At 45.7% G+C, this 23,272-nt stretch overlaps 1 protein-coding gene across 2 annotated transcripts in view; it reads left to right on the top strand.

Annotated features, from left to right (window-relative positions):
- Positions 1 to 23,272, top strand: part of BBS1 (Bardet-Biedl syndrome 1) — a 541,250-nt gene that overhangs the window by 185,102 nt on the left and 332,876 nt on the right. Inside the window, exon 13 of one of the 2 annotated variants that reach the window (XM_078660785.1) lies at positions 12,981 to 13,139. The exons of the other annotated variant lie outside the window; for it this stretch is intronic. Coding sequence (XP_078516911.1) covers positions 12,981 to 13,139 — 159 coding nt within the window. The remainder of the gene's footprint in view (positions 1 to 12,980; positions 13,140 to 23,272) is intronic. 2 annotated transcript variants of the gene reach the window in all.

The raw sequence follows: 23,272 nt of genomic DNA, 5'->3' as shown, positions 1-23,272 counted from the left end.
CAGCGCACCTGGCACCTTTGACAAGAGCATCTCTGCTAATGCAGCAAGCCCAATGCTCCAGGACAGGATCAGGGAGCATAGGAAGGATGCATGTTTCATACCCCTTTCCAGCACGTAGAGGAATCCGACAATACCATGATTACGTTCCCTCTGGTCAAAGGTTTTACATAGAGTAACCAAATCCATGACAGAAAAAGCAGACCATTGCCACAACAAGTGGAGCTGTTTGAATGAATTAGAAGCCCTTGTGGCATCCAGGGAAAGGACCACTGCTGATTCTGTTATCTTTTCTGGATTTGCTATACAATTGCCTGTAATTTAACATCTTACACCTCTTGGGCAGAAAACGTTGCCTATTTCTGATGAATCATGGCTTGCATGACTACTTATTCAAGTAGCCAGTTCTTAGCTAGTGTTTTAATCTTCACATTCTGTAGGATGAGCTTGAATGTCTGAGGTTTCCTTCTTTGTTTCGGTATGACTACTGCGGCTATATGACTATAATAGGGCAGTTGACCCTCATCCTTAGCAGCTTTCAACATTGCATGGAGATGCCAACTAGGGTTTTCAAGAATTTAATTTACTATCCATTTGACCTAGAGGCTTTATACAATTTCATCTTAGTTGTCACATCTGCAATTTCCTCATACATATGTTCTGCTACCAGAATGATCCTGCCTACTTGACTGTTGGCACAGGTAATTCAGTGCCAAATCTCTCAAAATCGGTTTCGCAGACTTCTAAATTGGTACAATAGAGTGTCTTAAAAGTAGTGTGCACAACATTGTCCTATTTCTGTTGGGTCTCAAAATAACTGCCCATCGTAAGTGGTACGTTTCACCCACCCATCTACTTCCTTCATCCTTTTTCCTCAGACCCGTCTACCAGTGTGACAAATGTATTCTCTATTTGAAAAAGCCACTTTTCAGTCACCCTGAAGTGATTACCAGAATCACACAATTGTGTGTGATAAATAGGCCATTAAAGTTTCAACTGTTGGTCCACCTGCTGGTCACCTGACTGTAGGCATTTTTTCTCTTGCAAGGTTCTGATTCTATCTGGGCGGACTCAACTGCCTTGATTTCTTCAAGACAGACATACTGTAGAAAGCTTGTCCTCTAATGACAGACTTGAAGGCTTCCCGCATAGATACCCCCAATTTAACCATTCCTCATTTACTAAGAAACAGTAATCAGTGGTTGCCCGTAGGTCATCAACACAGTTTTATTTTGTAGGATTTGATAAATCTAACATCAAGGGAAAAGACCCTCTAGCATTTACCATCTTCAACAGTGAGGACAGGTCTGAAATTCTCTTCTGCAGTGACCTTAAAGCACACAGTTGACGGTCTTGGTTCCCGCATTAGAGTAAAAAGAGTTTTGTCTATCCCCAGGGTTTGTTTGCCTCCAGAAAGCGCCTAGTCCCATGACTTATGCTAACTTTTGCAGATAAGAGGGTCTGGTGCATTGTCTTGTAGTCGCCAAGATGCATTCAGCCCCATTGACTCTGTGAAGTTCCGATCCTCTCCTATCAAATACAATAAATAAAAATTTCCCTTGTGGCTATCCTATTTTAACCATTGATCTCCGTTCATAATAAGAGTGACATGTCCTGCAACATATGCTGACAACAAGTGTTCTTTATAATTATCAAAATTTATTTTCTTTTTTCGTAGAAATTGTATATATATATATAACAAAAACTTTTTTTAATATATTTTTTTCTTCTTTTTTATATATCATCATTTCTTTGTTCTCTAATTCGTTATACTTTTTTCCTTTAAACAATTTGAATACATATAAAAACAGTTATTTCATTTTCATAATACATTTGTGTTGTTTTATACAATACCAAAGTTTTTTTACAAAATTAAATAAAAAAACCTTAGATATCCGCACCTAAATCACATCCACCACTCACACATTCACACCCTTACATACAAGACATTTAAACAACCAACTATTCCTTCTGTACTGGAAGGCTGACAGAGAAAACAAACTCTGACTGAGTAACCACAGAATATTATATGGGATCACACGCCAGGTCGACGCGCGTTTCGGTGGGCTTGTACCACCTTCCTCAGGACCTCCACAGAATCCCTTTCTGTCTTTTAGGTGAAAAACAGGATATTCCTCAGTTAATGTAAAAAGGAGTCACGATGTTTGTCACAGAGTACTTAATATTGCGTTAGGCTCCAAGTATCGTACATGTAGTCATATAATCAATATTCTCAAGGTGACTCAAATGTTCCGGTTTCTGAGCAGATATCGTCAACCACTTATATTTCTTTTGCTTTCGAATCGTTATAACTCTGCTTTTCTATTTCTCTTCATGGAGTTGTCACAGCGAGATTTAAGGAAAATTTTGCCTTGTTTGGGATTTGCCTCGTCAACTTTGTCGTCGATCCTACTCATACGTTCGCTCGAGAACCGCCAGCCCGATCCTCTCCTATCTCCAAGTTATCCAGTATTATGGGTATCTTTCATAGATTCACATGCCTGAATCATTCCCCGTCGTCGGGGTGGGAGTCCCCGGTAAATAATTATAGTAATGTCACCAGGACATATACTTAGTGCTAGGCCAGAGGCCTCACATTAGTAGCCTATCTAGGTCCTTATGTACAAAGGACCAAACTTTGGCCAGTAGCCAATCAGCCCTTATCACCCTCCTGACCTTCCTGGAAGGAGCCCTTGTCCCTCAGATTTTCTACCGCACGTCGTGCTGAAGGGAGTCTCCACTGAGCTCTGCTCAGGTTTTTCCTATATCTTTGCATTTTTTACCTTTTATTCTTCATAGAAGGGAGTTTTTGTAGTTGATATGTCTACTACTCCTAAAAAAGGGCTTTTTCGACCCTGTGCCTCTTGTAGTAAAATGAGGTTACATATAGAGGACAAGCATGAGGATTGCTTATATTGCCTCTATCCTGAGCATTCTGCCAAGGAATGTAAGATTTGTCGCACTCTCCCGGTCAAAACGTTGAAGGACAGGGAAGGGCGACTGCTACTTTGGCTCCAGAGACTAAAGGACAAAGAACAGGTAGTCTCCTCAGGTGAGAGCGAGTGTTCCTACAGGAGCTTCCACTCCGCTCCTAAAAGGCCTCGACAGACATCTCCAGATCAGTCTGTTGCGCCTCCTCACAAGAAGCCAAAGTCCATGGAGAGTCATCCTAAGGTCAAGCCTCAGAAACCTTCTCTTCACATGACAGACTTCAAGAAGCCTGCTATAGTGTCGTCTGGCCTGCCTGTGACCTTGTCGACAGTCTCCATTTCGACATCCACGGCGTCTACTTTCTCCATGGCATCGACTACTACCACGTCGTCGACGATGGGTAGGTCAATACCTTCTGTCATTCCTGTCACAAACCCGTCGACGTCGCTTTTGACGGCGCTCCCGTCGTCGTCTCATTCATCGTCGACGAAGGCGAAGCTTCCAGCGTCAATTCCGTCTTCGTCGACGAAGATTCCATCGTCGACGAGGATACAGCTGTCGACGAAGATACAGCCGTCGACGAAGACTTCCTCGTCGGCGAGGATACCGTCGACGAAGTCGTCGACGCCACCGTCGACGACACCTCCGTCGACGAGACCGTCGACGACGCCATCGTCGACGACGCCACCGTCGTCGACGGCTACAGTGTCGCCGCCGTCGACTAAGACATCGTCGTCGTCGTCGTCGACGAGGGCTTCAATGACGACAATTCAGTCGAGGAAAACACCTGCTACATCATCAAAAATGGTGGATGCTCCACCGTCGACGGACACCGCGTCAGCGGATCTACAATCTAAGGGCTCTCCCTCATTGAAGTATACATATACACGATTTAAAATGTCATCATGTTTGGTTACACCAGAGATTACTTCACCGAGCAAGGTCCAACAGCTGTTGCCAACGCAGTTTTTAGAAACAGAAGATCCTGAAGAACAGACCATGTTTCCCATAGCATCCAGTCCCTCTCATCTCAACATCAAAGTTCATGAGAGTTCGGACTATGAAGATTTTGAGGAAATTACAGTTCAGGAGACAGTTCAACAACATACTACTGTTCAGCCTATGGTGTGCCTTCCAGCTTCAATTGTTTCTGACCTCCAATTTCTTATTTCAGACTATAAACAAAGATTTCCATCGTCTTCTCCTGCCTCTGGAGTACAGGTACCACAGGAAACAACAACTCCTACACATAGACAGCGGCCACCCCCGCGAGATGTACGTCAGGAGCAAGAGACATTTCCTCCTCCAATCTCTACTGATGAGGATGAATATGAGGAAGAAGTGAGAAATGATGAGGCCCAAGATGAAGAAGGTGAAATACATGATGATGATTCTGATGATAATGCGGACCCAGATCCACTATCCCCAGACCAAGTACAGGATGATTCAACCCCTGAAGACTTAGGGGGATTCCATAATATCGTAGGAAGAGCGGCTGCAAGGTTCAACATCCAAATAGCATCGGAAACGCAGGACTGTTTTCTTCATGATTTTAAAGAACCCTTCAAGAGATCAGCTCGCTCCATTCCAGTGATCGATTATATATGGGAGCAAGGACTAAAACTAATGAAAACTCCTTTTTCTCTCATTCCAGTGCCGGCTAGGCTTGAAAAGAAATACAAAGCCCCAGACACTGCACCCGCATGTTTAACTGGACAAACTAAACCTGATTCAGTTATATCTCAGGCGGCTCAGCAGAAGTCCAGCAATCCGTCAGCGGCAATGACAGCGCCTCCTGATAAAGAAGGAAGGAAACTTGATGCCATTGGCAAGAGATTTTCCTCCATGTCCGCCCTATCAATCAGGGCTGCAAATTCTCTGGCATTAATAGGTCGCTACAATCGACAGATATGGGCAGATATAGCCCCATATCTAGGGGCGATCCCTGAAGACCAGAAAGAAGAGGTTAGGAAGATTCTGCTGGAGGGTGAACGCTCTGCCTCAGAGATGATAGAGGTGGCGTTGGATATCGCCTCCACAGGTTTCCGTCAATTGGCGGGAGCAGCAGTTTTAAGGCGCCAGGGCTGGCTTAAAGCCACCGCATTCCGGCCTGAAGTGCAAGCCAAAGTCCTCGACATGCCTTTTGATGGGGAGAGACTTTTCGGTGAACATATTGATGACATGCTACAAGGTATTAAGAAGGATACCGAAACGGCGAAAGCCCTAGGCACCCTACAATACAAGCATAATTCCTTTCGAGGATCCAGAGGTCGAGGACAACACAATTGTGGCAACTATCAAGGTTACAAGTCCTCTTATAACTCTTCCCAGCAGTACAAACCTCAATATCAGCAGAGGCAACAACAACAAGGACAATCCTCATACAATAAGTCGTCCTTTCGAGGAAGAGGAGGAAAGAAAGACAATAACAGACGTCAATGACTGCTTTCTCCAGCTGGCCTCCACCTCTTCTCCGCAATTCGTAGTTGGAGGAAAAATTACCAACTTCCTTCACAATTGGAAGCAAATTACATCAGATCGTTGGGTGTTGCAGTTAGTCCGCTTCGGGCACACGTTGGAATTTGTGGAACATCCTCCTCCGAATCCACCATGTCCTGTGCAGCACAAAAATCTAAACATGCTTCAACAGGAACTCTCACTAATGCTACAGAAAGGAGCAGTGGAAAGAGTTCCTCGAGAACAGAAGGGGAGAGGATTTTATTCCCGTTTCTTCCTGATCAGAAAAAAGGAGAAGAGGCAGTGGAGACCAATACTGGATTTGAGAAACCTAAACAAATACCTCAAGAAGCAGTCTTTCCGTATGGTTACCCTACAGGAAGTATTACACCTACTCAATTCAAAAGACTATATGGTATCCTTGGACCTCCAGGATGCCTATTTTCATATCCTCATTCACAAGAGTCATCGACAATTCTTGAGGTTTGCAGTAGCAGGCAGGCACTACCAGTTCAGAGTATTACCATTCGGCCTGAAGTCAGCTCCACGCATCTTTACGAAGTGTCTGTCTCCAGTAGCAGCATACCTTCGTCAGCATAATCACCAAGTCTTTCCCTACCTGGACGACTGGCTCATCAAAGCTCCTACTCGGGCAGGCGTGGCCAAGTCCTCTACGGCCTGCCTTCATCTTTTCGAGAACCTAGGCCTAACGCTCAACCAGGAAAAATCAAATCTACGACCGTCACAGCGTCTCAATTTCCTAGGAGCATCGTTGGATACACAACAGGAGAAAGCCTTCCCTTCCAGGGAACGTCAGCTCAAGCTGAAGACCCTGGCAGTCCAAATACAGACCAAACAGAGAGTCAAGGTTCGACTCTTCAAGTCGTTGCTAGGAATGATGTCTTCCAACATATTTCTCATTCCGCACTGTCGTCTCCGCATGCGACCTCTACAGGAAGCTTTGGCAAATCAGTGGATCCAAAGTACAGGATCCTTCGACGACTTGATCAAGATCACTCAGGTCATGAAGAAGGCTCTGAGATGGTGGCTTCTGGGCGACAACTTGAACAAAGGCCTACCTTTTCTACTCCCAGTCTCCCCTTATGTGATAACCACGGACGCGTCACTGGAAGGATGGGGGGCGTTCCTTCAGGAATTGCAAGTACATGGTCAGTGGCAGAAAAACAACTCCACATCAATTTGCTAGAGTTACGAGCAGTGTGCTTGGCACTTCGAGCATTTCTACCCCGAATCAGGAACTTCCCAGTGCTTGTGAGGACGGACAACACCACCACAATGCACTACCTAAACAAACAGGGAGGTACTCGATCCAGGACGTTGTCTCGAGAATCTCAGCAAATTTGGATCTGGCTGCTCCAGCACAACATTTCTCTGCGGGCAGAGTATGTCCCAGGAGTAGACAACACCCTTGCAAACTTACTAAGCAGACAGCGCTCAATTTGCCACGAGTGGGAGCTCGACCAGAAGACGCTCGACTCAGTGTTCTCCCGTTGGGGAAAGCCTCCACTGGATCTCTTTGCGACAGAAACAAATGCGAAATGCCAACATTACGCAAGCTGGGTTCCCCAGAAAAGGTCCCTCGGGAATGCCTTTTCGATGACATGGTGCAAGGTCTTTGCTTACGCTTTTCCACCGTTTCCCCTGATCCCCAGGGTTCTCCGGAAATTGAAAGCAGAGAGCTGTACCATGATCCTGATAGCCCCAGCGTGGCCGCGCCAGCACTGGTATACAGAACTACACCTTCTATCGCTGGAACCTCCTATTCTATTCAGGATATGCCCACATCTCCTCACAATGAACCACGGTCAAGTCCAACATCCGGATCCAACATCTCTCAAATTATTGGCTTGGCTCCTGAGTTCAGAGAGTTCCAGAATTTAGATCTTCCGCAGGAATGCAGAGTCGTTCTAGCCCGGGCCCGGGCTAAAAGTACTAATAAAACGTATTCCCTTAAGTGGAAAAGGTTCTGTTTGTGGTGTAGGGCTCAGAAATTACACCCGTTCACTTCTACTCCAGCACAAATTCTGCCCTATCTGCTCCACCTAGCCAATTCAGGGCTGGCACACGCTTCAATAAAGGTCCACCTGGCGGCCATATCCAGGTTCAGACGTTCTTCATGTGGAGATTCACTATGGACCAACAGACTGGTCAAGCAGTTTCTGAAGGGATTATTCAGAACTTTCCCTCCAGTACGAGTGTCACCACCTACATGGCAACTAAATGTGGTACTAGCTCAACTAATGAAACACCCTTTTGAGCCAATTCACAAAACAGATCTTAAATATTTGTCATGGAAAACGGCTCTATTACTGGCGCTCACGTCAGCAAGGAGAGTGAGTGAACTACAGGCTTTTTCTGTGCAAGACCCTTTCATCCAGTTTAAGAACGACAGGGTCATTCTACGGACTAATCCTAAATTTATTCCAAAGGTTCCGTCCTCTTTCCATCTCAATGAACCTATTGTCCTGAGATCTTTCTTCCCGAATCCATCATCCGCGGCTGAAAGATCTCTACACTCATTGGACCTCAAACGATGTCTCAAATTCTATATTCACAGGACAGAGCAATTTCGGAAGTCCAACCAATTGTTTGTGGCATTTAGTAGGCCCAGGAAAGGCCTAGCATTGACAAAACAGAGCATTTCCAGATGGATTTCAGCGGCCATCGCATTCTGTCACCAACAGGCGGGCCATCCTCTGCCTTCAAAGGTTCGAGCACACTCCACTAGAGCGGTAGCCACCTCCATGGCGCTCTTTGCTGGGGTACCCATTGTCGACATCTGCAGAGCGGCGACATGGAAGACGCCGCATACGTTCACCAAGCACTACTGCTTGGATTCTGAACTTATGAAGGATGCAGCAGTAGGACAGGCTGTCCTACGTCATCTATTTCATTAGAGGTGAGCCTTCTTCCTATCATCCCACCTTCCAGGTAATTTATCGCACATTTCTCATCAGGTTGTGAGTATCATGTAAACTGTGTAACAACTTATGATAAGTTTATTATGTCTTTCAAGATGTATGTGAGAAATGTGCCCATTGTTGCTTGCTATTCTGATTCAGGCATGTGAATCTATGAAAGATACCCATAATACTGGATAAGAAATGCGTTACTTACCTGTAACAGCAGTTATCCAGTATTGGTATCTTTCATAGATTCACATGCAACCCACCCGCCTCCCCTGGAAGGGCTCACCTAAGTCTTCTCAGTAGGTACTACTTGGCACGGTGCTTACGAAAATCTGAGGGAAAAGGGCTCCTTCCAGGAAGGTCAGGAGGGTGATAAGGGCTGATTGGCTACTGGCCAAAGTTTGGTCCTTTTTACATAAGGACCTAGATAGGCTACTAATGTGAGGCCTCTTGCCTAGTACTAAGTATATGTCCTGGTGACATTACTATAATTATTTACCGGGGACTCCCACCCCGACGACGGGGAATGATTCAGGCATGTGAATCTATGAAAGATACCAATACTGGATAACTGCTGTTACAGGTAAGTAACACATTTCATTCCAACAGGCAATTGTGTCGACAGGGGCTCAATTCTATCCAATTTGACCCGTTGTAGTCTCAGCAGTAGATACACAGAACCCAGAACAACCTGTTTGCGACCCGAACATGCTGTCACTGCCACATTTTATCCCCATGAATCTCTTCAGTTCTCTTCCGCTATAAAGGTGGTGGAGTTTTTAATCAAAATTGTTCCTCTTCTGGAGGCATTGGGCTTTTCTGCCTCTACCCAGTATATGGTAGTTAGTATGCTTAAAGTGGGTTTCCTGCAGGAAGAGCATATTCAGACCATGGCGTTGTAACATTTGCATTGCTGCTTCTCTTTTAACTTTATACCCTAGCCCTTTAACATTCCAGGTATTTAATTTTTTACTTGCGTTTTTGTTCATCAGCTATAGCCAAGGTATGGTACTCACAATTATTCAGCCACCAGTATTTCAGTAGTCCCACTCAGCATTAACATCAACAACAGCATGTGATTTAAAAAAAAACACAAACCAACATCCCTCACACAGAGCTGTCATTTTTCTGTGCAGCACTGTCTGACAGGCTTGAAACGGTTCATCACTACAATTCACAGGTAGCATATTGTCTATTCACTCATATTCTAATTTATTTAAGGGGCCTAATCGCTCCCTCGTCAAAGAGGGCATGGGAATCATAGATTATCTTTTGGACCCTTATTATGAATCCAGTAATTACTACAAATCTCCCAAACCAACATTTAATTTAAATTTAAAAAGTATTTGTTAAGCGCAACGTTCACCATGCGGTTTCTTGGCGCTATGGAGGCAAACTTTAGCAGTGACACAAACAAGACTAGAGATGACAGGGAGGGGAAGGAATTACATTGGGAAAGCTTGGGTAAAAAGAAAAGTCTTGAGCTCTTTTCGGAAGGCATCTTTTCGGAACATTTTACATCTTTTCATTGTGATCAGCAATATAATTGGACACTCTGTCTTCAAACAGTGCTGTAGCATAGGCCAGAACTGTGGGTTGAAAACAGCCCGAAGCCTGGGCATACAAACATATCTCGGCATCAGAGAACCCAACAATATTACTGCATGGCCCCATATCAAAACATTAGTAATGCCACATACCCCAAAACAGTGGAAACACTAAGAATATGAATGTCGAAAGCAGCCTTCAGAAGAACCAACAGCTTTCAGTAGGAGTGCCCTCTCAGTCAGGCATCATATTGGACTCTTGCAGAGCTCAATCAATCAGCTGAACAGTTAAAAATTGTTTTCTGTGTGTTCATTTCTCTGCGACCCATCGGCCAGGCCCTCGCATCATTTGGGGATGTGAAGTGGCAAGATTTGCAACCTACAGGGAAAACATCAGGTATCTAATATTCCTGATTCTCAGTTCTCTCTTGATAGCATCAGTTACCTTCGTTGATGCTGCATCACTTAAAATCCTTAAATATAAGAACAGAAGCTTTGCTCAGCCTCAAGAGACTGAACTGCTGAGCCTCTTGCAGAATAGCATCTTGGTCTTTAAAGATAAGCAGGTTTGTGCTGATCTCTTTAGGCTGTGCATCAAGTTATGCTAGCACTGCTCGGTATGCTTTCTAGTCAGGCCAGTGGTGAGATAGGCACTTAGGTTGAAGACTATTTATAATGACTGATTCTATAAACAGTTTGACCAAAGGCCCCTTGTTTTGTGTCCAGTACACCAACAAGGCGGATATTAATTCTGCTTGGGTACCCTTCAGCCCTTGAAGCCAAGACTTGCACATGAGTTTTATGTTGCTTTATGCGTTCCTTCTTGGATCTTAACTGCTTTGTATAACCCTCAACTTCTCTTCCTAATTTGCCAACACACTGTGATATGTTACGAAGATGTGTCAATATTTTGTTTGAATACTTGTCTGGAGTCTTGTACTGCAACCAGCACTTCCTTTAGTGATGGTTCCAGGACAGCAGCAAGATACCCTGTTGTGGGTACCTTCGCTGGTGACGGGTCTTATCATCAATCAACAGATTGTTTTGAAAATGCATACTTGTTCAGTTGACTTTCTTAGATCAGTTTTGCTCCTAAGGCATGAGGCTCTATTCTTAGGAGATGGGCAAGACTGTGCCATTTGCCAAGCTGACCAATCTCCACCCAAGTTCCATATGTTTGGCCACTGTCATTTCAAGCAGAATCTAATCTTATTCCACTGAAAGTGCCTATGAGGTTTGCCTCATGTTGTCACTCTCCAGTACAGACTTCCACATGTTGGTAACAAATTCTCAGGCTATTTAAGCATCCAGGATGGATTCCTGAGGCACAGTAAGGGCGCTTATGCCTCCTGAGGGTCTCATGGCACCCCGCACATTTAGATTGAGCAAAGGGTGTGTTCCCCAGTGGTTTTTTGTCTGGATTTTACTGTGCCCCAAAGGACACATGTTTCTAACTGCCCCTCCCTCCCCCCTCCACCTGGAGAGGCAGATGAGAAGCAATAGGCCACAAGCACAGGCATACTCCCCCAGTGTATTTACCTCTTAGCAGATGGTCATCCTCCTGTTCTCCAAGGTGCCCCCTCACAAACTTTAGTAGCTTATTCCATTTAGGGCACTGCAGAGGAAGTTTTCCTCTTTCCGTATCCTATGGTCAGAAGTGGTGGGCAGAGATGTTTTAGGGACCAAGTACCCTCACACCCCACATATCGAGCTTTAAGAACAGTAAAGGCGCATCAGACCCGACCTCCAAATCTCACTGCTGCAGCTATTGGGAGGGGGTTGATAGAGCAGCAGCGCCCCTGGCAATGATTGTGACTTGGTAAAGGCCAAGACTGCACCGCCGTGAGCAGACATCTGAAGCTGCCACCAGTTTCTGTTCCACTGGCTATGCAGGAATTGAGGTGCTCTCATGGTCTTCAGTGGCAGCTGCCACCCACACAGCAGCTAGTCCCTCGGCTCCATACACTGTCAGTCAGTGCCTCCGGCATCTCTCCTTCTGATGGTCCTGAACATTTACTCACAAGACCCTCCTGAGAGACATTTTCTGGGAACCGTGCTCAGCCAGCTCCTCTGCATCGACTTTAGCTGTGCAGGGAGGTGAATAACTGCTGTGGGCCCACTAACCCTGCCTGGGGAGATAGTGGGCTATTCTAGCTTCAGCCGACCATTGGCCACATATCTGGACTTCAGGTCCACTGACTTTAACATGTAGAAATATATATATATTTATTGAAGATGTTGTCTCTGGACAGCAGCTCATAAGATAAGTGACCATCTTAGTTTACAGCTAGCAGCACCCTTCTTATTCCACATTATAAGTTGATCCTAGATTGCAGTATAATTCAACCAGAGTTGCAAATAATCTTCCTGCTGTGGCAAACAGATTAGCTTCCTCTGTTTCTTCAGCCTTGATGTATTGAGGTATTTTGTTGTTTATTTCCCATAAGAAATAGTAGCAAGATTTATAATCCAACAAATTCCCATTCATTGATTAGTCATGTTCATTGGTGCATAGTGTTGGCCTACATAATTTCTTCAGGCTATTGTCAAAGGCTTCTTTGGTAATCGTGAAAGTAATCACAAAGAATATTTGAAATAAATAGTTTTATTTTATTTTCCAAGTCCACAATCTTTGGTCTTGTTGAGGAATAGTATAGAACAACAGGAACATACATCAAATGTAGTCCTTTCTGGTTGGGAAGTACATCTGTAGCTTTCATTGATGTTGTATCCCAGGTGAAAGTTTATTGAAAATAAGAATTTTGAAAATATCTCAGATCGTATCTGTGTGTGTGTGTGTGTGTGTGTGTGCGTTTGTTTGTTTGTTCGCTCTGTAGAATAAATAAACACAATAATTCATACAAAGGTATATAGCAACTGTTTTAGAACATTTTAGATTTTCACCCTGGGTCTTAAATATTGGCTGGCAGACATGGTGTAGGAATAGTAGTTGATCCTACAGATGCTTGTGAGTGTGCATTGCTCTGTGTTTAAGTCCGATGAAGCATAGGTGGATACATCATGAGCATTTAATCTGTATCTAGGAGTTACTGCTTATTTTCATTTTTTTATTTCCGAATTTTTGAATGGGACTTATGTGTTTTTGTTCCTTTTTAAGGAGGGGGTCTGATCATCAAAATTCTGAAGAGGACAGCAGTTTTTGATGAGAAAGATACGACTCCTGGACCTCCCATGGCCCAAAGCATTAAACTGAGTGTTCCAAAAAAGACCAAGCTATATGTGGATCAGACGCTGAGGGAACGTGAGAGTGCTGTAGGTGAGTGTAATGACTAACATGCTGAGAGGATACTGTGCTAGAGAAAGACAAGGTGACTCTACTTTGGGGCCTATTCTACTACCATTAGCCCCACAACGAATCACTGCACTTGTCTATCCTCCCTCTGTGCCTCCTTATCCTTATGCCACACCTAACAGTCCTCATTCCTGACTCTTTGTTGAGCTGCTTTTGCCACATGGGATCTCCCAACTCCTTTTCACATCTCTTCAGTTAATAGTCAGTCTCCTAATCATTTTCTTGTTTATCCATAGTTTTTTCCTCTATCATTTTTTATCTGTAGTAAGCATAGTAATAAATTTGGCTGTGCGTGTGGTAGTTGAGGATTGAGGAGTAATACGTTAGACTCTGTGAATTTGTGTTAGCTTATAGACAGCAAACACATCCATTCTTTTTAATGCATCAATTAGCGTTACTTGTTTTCTCTCATGAGTCAATTCTTTTCAGTGTCCTCCATTTAGATGGTTTTTTTTTTTTTGCAAGGCCTCGTGTTTTCACTTGGTTTGGGCATACCCATTAACTTGTAGATGCATAGCCAAACATCATACACCTGTCCATTCTTCTCAACTGTGCTGATTTGAAGGGTTATGTAGTCTCAGCAGTTGACAGTTATGTCTGTCATGGTTTTATTTATACATGGAATATAAATGTTATATCATGTATTTTGAATTCCGGGGCCTCTGGCAGCCTGTTTGGGCCTTAATGCTTACCTCCATCCCCCTGTTGTTGCTTGGATATTGTGCTCAGAATCTTTATACAGTTCTGTGGCTTTTCCAGCATTATCTCTTTCATAGCTTACATATGGTGAATATTCCAAATTGTCGGGATCGAAATCCTCGAAATGTGAATATTTAGCAGGTAAAGAATCTGCTAAACAAATTTAAAGCAGTAGACCACGTACATCATTTGGACTGTTTACTTTTCAGCTACTGAGAGGTTTAACTCAAGCACTGCCATTAGTTACCATGTCTGACTCTTTCAAAGGATTCAGAGTGCAAGAGTCGTCAGTTTGGGCATTGGTCCTTGCTGAGACACTGCACGGAAATGCACCAAATTATATTTTGTAAAGACGCTACAGATAGAGCGGAAGCACTCCCATTCTTGGTATGTTTCTCTTAAAGCAAAAGAAAGGATCTATCACAGTCTTTTCAAAAGATCACCATCAAAAAGACATTCAGAAGGACATTTTTCTTTAGGATGCTGATGGAGAATTCTACTGTGGTCTACTTGAATAATAAAATGGATACTTGTGCAAGATGTGCCAGACGTTCTCCTCCATGTATCACAAATGAAGCTTGATTCACTTAAATGAGAGATCCTGTTATTCCCCAGTGAAGAAACTGGTCAAAGTGATCTTTCAGTCTCAGTGATAAGAGGTAGGTCATGCATGTGCCCTCTGAATCCTTTAGAAATCTCACTTTAGGCAGAAAGAGAATGTACTCTCCTATTGGTGCTCCATTTCATTAATCCGTCAAGGCCTCGGAGCATCCTTGAATTATGCATCAACGGCCAGAACCTCTTTTACCTTCTTGTTCAGAAGCTCAGCAGTAGAGGCCTCAATGGTATTAACCATAATGGCTAGAGTTTGTTGTTTCCATGGGTGTTGATTACACAAGCAAGTAGGAGTAAATAAGTATTCTATTCATCAATCATTACAACAATTCAAGGTAAATATACAAACTGATGCCCCTTAAAAAAAGAATACATTGAGTACAGACAATGATTAACGTACAAAGTAAAATCTGCAGGCATGAAATAAACCAGACAGGTAAAAAATAATAACATCTTAGTAGCTTGTTTAAGATGATTATAAGCTTAGTCAAGAACGTTCATAACTTTACTCATAAAGGAATTAGATTGTGCATTAAAACAGAGTTTCACAACCAAATTCACAGTCCTCTCTTTAGATTGTTGAAAGGTTCCTGTAAATATGTATTTAATAAGTATGATAACTTTTGACACAGGCAAAGGTTTTGAAAATGGGTTTGTTCATATAGCCACACAGCCTCATACAGTGTAGCCAGCACAGCGGGTGTTCCATGTTGTTTCAAACTGGAAAATTGTTATGTACAGTAGTTTGAATGTAAGAATTTCCTTTTTATTGAACCTTCCAAAGTTCAGTTGCTATATGATTGCCTTAAAGTAAGATAGGGATGTAAAACAAAGTATATATATTTATATTTCAAAGATGTCAGTAGGTCTTCCTCTCATCCATTTCAAGGGAGTGTTTTTTTTATTAATCTGTTAAGTGTACATCCCAATCCCAACGTGATCAGTTGATTAGGGTATTTTGTGTTCTTCATTTGTTTTTATAAGTTGTGGAGGATCCAATCCCTCTTTCCTTAATGTCTTTGTTTTCAACTCTTCTAGTATTATCCACTTTATATGTCGGAATTTGTCCTACTGGATTCCCAAATTTGATTTAGTTTGGCTGCTGTATGGTGCACACACAATGATTTATTTGGAGTTTTATATAGCGCTTACAAGACCCGGGGGTATCAGAGCGCTTTACAGCATACATGAATAGAAACATAAACATGAGCATAATGATGACCGGATTAAGTCAAGGCTTAGTTTTCTTTGTGGAGTTGCGGAACGTAGGTCAAGCAAGGATCTAATCGCTTGCATATAGATTGTGTTCATATCAGTGATTATTTTGTTACTAAAACAGGTGAACCATAATGCAGTGATTATATAATTTTGTGTTTAGAACTTGATCGCCTGAACTTTCGCTTTTCCTCCATAGATCATGGAAAATATTTTAATGGGTGGTAATTATTTCGGCTTTACGTTTCTTCATTTGGATGTGCAGATTCCACTTCTGCTTCTCTTTTATAGTTACACAATGGTACTCATAATTCTTTACTTTGTCAATTATTAAATGACCAAATATCCAAGATTGTTCCTTGCTCCCTGTCCCGAAGCACAATACTTTGGATTTTGAGTGGTAGACCGCGAGACTGCTTGTAACATTGTATTACACAGGCAGCAAACAGGTGTCTTCATTCTCTGACCACCAGGCCCACTCAGCCTGTACTACTATAGCATTTTGATTAGACACCAAAGAAGCTTGTGCATCAGTCAGGGAGAAATGAATGCAGTAGATGGAACTGCAACCATAGTGTGGTTGCCATCCAGTCTTTGTCTGAGCACAGGAAACCCTGCTGAACTAGTTGGCTATTTGTCCTGCAGTGAGAAGGAAAATCTACTTGCCTGCGGGAGGAGAGGGGCTGGGCCTACCAGGAGGAGCGACCTGTCTGAAGTGAAGAGGGCAAAAGCCCAGCTAAGTGGAAGGACCTGCTTGGGAACAACTGTCAAAATCCAGGGACAAAGAAAAGTTTCAATATATGGAACTCCGCACCCTAACATAATCACTACAGCAAAGCAAGAGGCAGGTGGTTTCACATATTGTGTTTACTAAGCTGGCCCTAGGCTTAATAATTATAATAAAATGACAGCTTCAGGACATGGCAAGCAGTTATCACAAGAACGCAGTGTAGATGGAGTGACACAATGTATGTTTGGAGTACATATTGAATGCAGATTTGGAATACGTGGTGGTATAGTATTTCTGTGTGGGCATGCATTTGCATGGTGCCGTTTTTTATGTACTAAGGAAAACAAAAGGGTGATGGATGGAATGAATCTCAGTTACTGGGAATTATGCGGGGCACATGCAATGTCACTGTTGTTTTTGCCCACCATGCCACTGCAGGCAGAGGAAGGCCATATCCGAATCGGCCTTGGACCTGCTCCAGAAGTGACGCTACATCCCAAATACCTAAACATGGTTCCTACTTGACAGACCTTCGGTGCCATAAAGGAGGCTGCAGTGGTGGTGGCTCCCTTCACAGCACAGAAATCATAGCCAGGGATGCTGGACCTCTAAATAGGATGAATAGTCTTTTGCCAGGATGTCAGAGCTCATGACATCAGCCTCCCAGCAGGTCAGTGGGCAATCTGCCAAAGTCCAAATAAGTCGCACAAAAATATAGGCTCAAAGGGAACACATTTTTATCAGTGATTCAGAATCGTCCTCGGTTGCTGTGAGGGAGGCACAGAGACAGTCTGTTTGGCTCACTGTGCAGTGCTGCTGACCCGAGGGGGCCTCCTTGGAACTTTAGCGACCCACACCAACTGCTGTCATCACTGACTCTGGCCCATGTGGATGGCATGGCCCATTGAGACCCAGGGATTTATGCTTTCCTATGCTAGGCCTGTGCCGCCCCTCCCCCTCTGACTTTGGTTACTGGTGGATATGCCTATGAGTTGTTGTTTTACCTCTGAGGGGATCCCCCACTGTAAAGAAGGCCTTTGCATTCTGGTGAGTCTTGTCTCATTGGCTATTGACAATCAAATTGCTCTTGAGCCGTAAGGCCCTTTGTGAAGTGCAGCTCCTGGGGGCTGAACTGCACTGCCCCTCTAGTGCTATTGGACACTTGATACTCCACTTGGCTGGGCGACTCGTGTGTAGTAGAGGATGTAGCACTGCTGCCCCATACTCAGATTTGTGACTGGGGCCTCCCCACCCTAGTTTGAGTGGCTCCGGAGGACTTGGTGAGCTCCCACTCCCCAACCCTTCCCACTTGGGCACCACTCCCAAGCCAACGGACCACGCACGGAACCTGGGCTTCATCCTGGACTCCTCCCTCTCGATGACCAGACAAGTCAACGCCGTCTCCTCATCGTGCTTCAACACCCTGCGCATGCTCCGCAAGATCTTCCGATGGATCCCCACCGAAACCAGGAAGACCGTCACCCAGGCACTCGTCACCAGCCGACTGGACTACGGGAACACCCTCTACGCCAGAACCACAGCCAAACTTCAAAAAAGACTCCGCACCCAGAACGCCTCCGCATGACTTATCCGGGACATCCCCCGACACAGCCACATCTCCGGCCACCTAAGAGACCTGCACTGGCTCCCCGTCCGCAAGAGAATCACGTTCAGGCTCCTCACCCACTCACACAAGGCTCTCCACGACCTGGGCCCCAAGTACCTCAACGATCGCTTGACCTTCTACACGCCCACTCGCCAGCTACGATCGACCAGCCACGCCCTCGCCGCCATACCACGCATCCACCGAGCCACCGCCGGAGGAAGATCCTTTTCCTACCTGGCAGCCAAGACTTGGAACTCCCTCCTCATCCACCTTCGGCTGACCCAAGACCATCTCTCCTTCAGGAGGCAGCTCAAGACCTGGCTGTTCGAGCAGTGACGCACCCCTCCCCCCCCCAGGGCCTTGAGACCCTTCCGGGTGAGTAGCGCGCTATACAAATGCCTTGATTGATTGATTGATTGACTTGGATGCTTAGTGAGTACTGTGCGCATTTCTGCTGTGAAGGACACTGGTGACCTTCTCTTAAGGGTGCCATTGGGGCATTCCACCTAGTTAACTTGGCGTGTTGGAGTTTTGCCCTGCCATCTTGGTCAAGCAATTGGTTTAAATTGGGGCACCCTGCCCTCCGCCACGTGCTGTGCTTCTGCTGACTGAGGGGCCCCATAAATCGATTGCTTGGCCTCCTATCACGGACATGTTTGAAGAACACCTAGCATTGTATACGCCTCCTCCACCTCGCCCTCGTGCATTGCCACCGGCTCACCCCGTATCTGCCCTTACTTCTCATTGATTTTAAGAAAGCGTTTGACACGGTGGACTGGAGCTACTTGGAAGACGTGTTGGAGGTGATGGGGTTTGGCCTTCTGCTCCGGCGCCTCATCCGTGTCCTATATTCCGTCCTACATCGAGGGTCCTAATTAACGGGGTGCTTTCGGAGAAATTCCCCATCCAGAGGGGCACTCGCCACTCTTACTCGCGCTAGCAATGGAGCCCTTGGCCTCTCTTATACGCCAGGACTCCGGTATCCGCGGGTGGGCTTAGGACACCTTTTAGGTCGACAAGATCGCCCTTTACGCCGATGGTATCCTCCTTTTTCTGGCAGACCCCGAGAGCTCCGGCCCGCGATGCCTTGAGGCCCTTTCTGCCTTTGAAAGCGTTTCGGTCCTGCGGCTCAATCCGGCGAAGTCCACTCTGCGGCCTCTCCATCCGTCCCGTGCCTGCTTCGACTGGCAGACGATTATTTCCTTGCGCAGGCTGTCTTTCAAATACCTGGGTGTCTGGATCGCCCTGCTTCCAGAACTCAAGTGGACCCTGAATATTACGCCCCTGTTCTCCAAGACTAAGGCGAACCATAGAAGGTGGCAGTCTCTCCCTCTCATCCCCCTTGGCAGGAGTGCTCTATTTAAAATGATGGTTCTCCCCCGCTTTCTGTACATTCTACAAAATGTCGCCTTTCACCTTCTGGGGAGCTGGTTTCACGAAATTGATGGTATCCTTATCCTGTTTTTGTGGGCAGGTGGGAGACCGCGAATGTCCTTAGCACACTGCCGCATACCTCCCTATGATGGGGGCATGGGAGTCACCAACCTCCACCTTTACTATCTGGCCACGAGACTCATCGTGGTTCACGATTGGTTTGCAGGTGGCTGGTCCGACCTGGCGTACCGGGTGGAACTTCGATCAATGGACTTTCCGCAACTCAAGCCCTACTTGTATGGGGTCCCCATACCACCGGACCTCCCTCCGTCACCAAGACGACTCTCTTGGCTTGGCGCACTGCGCTGCGCCACACGAAATGGGACCAGAAACTCACCAGACAGACGCCCTTGTCGTGTGGCGCATGGCTGCGAGAGACCTCGTCCCTTCGGGACTTTCATCGGCGGGATATCATTGGGATTTCGCTCCTTGGAGATGTCTGGGTTGGGGACCACATCAGAACCTTCGCAGATTTGCAGCAGCGCTTCTCCCTCCCCTACTCTCAATTTTATAAGTATTTACAACTTAGGCATGCCCTTCACGTGCACATTCCGTCTCCCACCTCCCTCCCTGAATTTAGTCCTCTAGAGGCCCAGGTGATGATGGGGAACCTGGGTAGAGGGGGGGGATTATGTCCCGGATCTATCGCTCATTATTTTTTAATATGTTTTTATTATCATTTTGCACTTTTATTGCAAGCCGTACAAGATTACTGCAACATTGCTAGTACATCAAATACACAATAAAATGAGATTTAGCAGCCAAACAACAAATACAGGGGAATAAAAAGACACATTCCAAAAAGAAACATCGTAAAATATATACTGTGACAAATTAAAATAATCGAGCCAACTCCCCCTGAATCCATTGCCGAACCGGTTCCCAGATTTTCATTCCAAAGGATCTTTTCCTTCTACCTTTTGTTCTATATATAGCTTCCTCTATATTATAAGAGGCTAAAAGACGTGCTCTCCATGCTTCAAATGAAGGAGGAGAGGGGCTGATCCACTCTTGCGTAATACAGGCCCTAGTTATGGCCATAGATATAAATAAGAGAGCTTGTTTTCCCTCTGGTAACGTATCCGAACTTACACCAAATAAAACATGTTCCCCCGTTAGAGTAAGTGAAAGCCCCAACACTGTAGTCAGGAATGTCTGAATTGCCTCTAAAAAGGGAGCTAGCAGAGGACAGGCAAAAAACATATGTATTGAGTCTGCGGCCTGACAGCCACACCTATTACATGCTATGCCAACCGTCGCGCCCCATTTTGAAATTTTCAAGGGCGTATAATATAAATCATATAGGGCCATGTAGTGCTGAGTGCGCGATCTGCCAGTAATCAAGACGGTATTAGCCAAAGCGATTGATTCTTCTAGGCGGATAGTTTCGGTACCTAGCCTCTCGGCCCATCTTGCTGCATAAGCAGCTAGATCATCTGGACATGTAGCCAAAAGAACTCTATAATAATGACCGATCCGTTTTTTAATAAACAGATTGTCAATAAGTGGGATCCTGACAATGCCAGAAACTTCCAATGATGACAAAGAATTAAAGAAGCTATGGATCTGTAAATATTTAAAATAGTCCTGAGTCGAAAGATTATATCTATCTGTTAATTCCGAGAAGGTAAGTAACCGACTATCCTGCCATAGATCGTTCACACAATAGATTCCTTTATTTCGCCATCGAGACATAACCGAATCCTGAAACACAGGTGGAAATATTTTAGAGGCAGAAAGGGGTGAATAGATCAAAAGTTTCATAATTCCCAGTTGATGCCTAACTATCTTCCATACTCCAAAGGCTGCTTTCAGCGTCTTAAATGTAGTTTTTTTTGTAATAGCTTGGTTCTGTATTTTTGAGAAAGCAGCCACTTGCCTTACTGCTGAGTGTCTGAGTACCAGCGCCGCCACGGCCAGGAGTCACGGCAGAGCCCAGGTCATTCCGCCGCCACCGCCAAGAGCCAGAGGACGCAAAGCTTCGCGCCGCCGCCCGGGGACTACATTACCCGGCAGGCTCAGCAGTGGCGCGCTAAACACACGCCTTCAGAGCGCCAGAAGGCACATTTAAACCGCGGCAACCCCGGCAGGAGCGGGGGACACTTACCTTACTGCTGAGTGTCTGGGTACCAGCGCCGCCACCGCCAGGAGTCACGGCAGAGCCCAGGTCATTCCGCCGCCACCGCCAAGAGCCAGAGGACGCAAAGCTTCGGGCCACCGCCCGGGGACTACATTACCCGGCAGGCTCAGCGGTGGCGCGCTAAACACACGCCTTCAGAGCGCCAGAAGGCACATTTAAACCGCGGCAACCCCGGCAGGAGCGGGGGACACTTACCTTACTGCTGAGTGTCTGGGTACCAGCGCCGCCACCGCCAGGAGTCACGGCAGAGCCCAGGTCATTCCGCCGCCACCGCCAAGAGCCAGAGGACGCAAAGCTTCGCGCCGCCGCCCGGGGACTACATTACCCGGCAGGCTCAGCGGTGGCGCTCTAAACACACGCCTTCAGAGCGCCAGAAGGCGCATTTAAACCGCGGCAACCCCGGCAGGAGCGGGGGACACTTACCTTACTGCTGAGTGTCTGGGTACCAGTGCCGCCACCGCCAGGAGACACGGCAGAGCCCAGGTCATTCCGCCGCCACCGCCAAGAGCCAGAGGACGCAAAGCTTCGCGCCGCCGCCCAGGGACTACATTACCCGGCAGGCTCAGCGGCGGTGCGCTAAACACACGCCTTCAGAGCGCCAGAAGGCGCATTTAAACAGCGCCAACCCCCGCGTCGCGGGATGCCGGGCTAAGCCCGGGCAAAGGGCGGGCCCTCTGTGGCCCTCAGAGACCTGAGGAGACTGGACTGGGCCACAGACTTTGGTCCTGACGGGAAGACCCACATGTACGTATTGCCTGTGAGTTCATAATTTAAGTACTTGTTGCAGGTAAAGAGTGCCGGCCACTTCAGGCCTGCTCTGTCACAATAACTTTGTAGATTGTGAGTGGAATTAAGTTGGTATGATGTCTAAAGATAAAAACGACAAAAGTGATAAAATTGTTTCTGGGTTAGGTCCGGACAATTAACTGATTAAGAAGATCAACCAGATCAATAACGATAGAAGGGCTTCCCTAGGTCAGGGGAGTCCTAGATTGATACAGGAAGAGGCGCCATTGTTAGTGGTGGATACACCTATGATCTACAATCCCCCTACTGTTCTTGGGAAAGTTGTGATGGCTATAGCCCAGGTGCATGCAGAAAGATTGGATGATCGGGCAGATATCCCTATCGTGGAAATAGAGCACGTCCCGTCACCCCCACGTTCGACTGGAATATTTAAAAAAGCAAAATCAAGACGAAGGGGGAAGCACAATCAGAAAAAAGCAGATAGAGCTAACCTTAAAGGGGTCCTCCTCCGGATTCAATGACAGACAAACGATCCTCTTTGGGGCAGATAGGGACAGTACCATCGCCAACCCAAACACATACCATCGCAGCACACACTGGGCTAGTAAACACTGGAGGCAGGGAGGACAAAGGTGAAGCGTCAGAATATTCTAGTACTGAGGTTTCCCTGCTGGGCACTCCTATTAGTACCCGTGTGTCCTTGTCGAGTCTGTATAATAGTTATGATGATGAAGGGTTATCAAATTCCCCTAGATTCTCTCCTGCATCTCCTCTTAATACAAACTATATATCACCTCCTAACGTCAAAATAAAAAAAAGAGGGGGTGATCCATTAAAGTCCCGGCAAGCTAAAATACAGAAGAGGAGCTCCATCTCAACACTGGTGGACGTGGTCGATTCACTGACTCCTC

This window comes from Lissotriton helveticus, chromosome 9 (genome assembly GCF_964261635.1).
Source record: "Lissotriton helveticus chromosome 9, aLisHel1.1, whole genome shotgun sequence".
NCBI classification, from domain to species: domain Eukaryota; kingdom Metazoa; phylum Chordata; class Amphibia; order Caudata; family Salamandridae; genus Lissotriton; species Lissotriton helveticus.
This window is presented reverse-complemented; position numbering and strand designations above follow the sequence as displayed.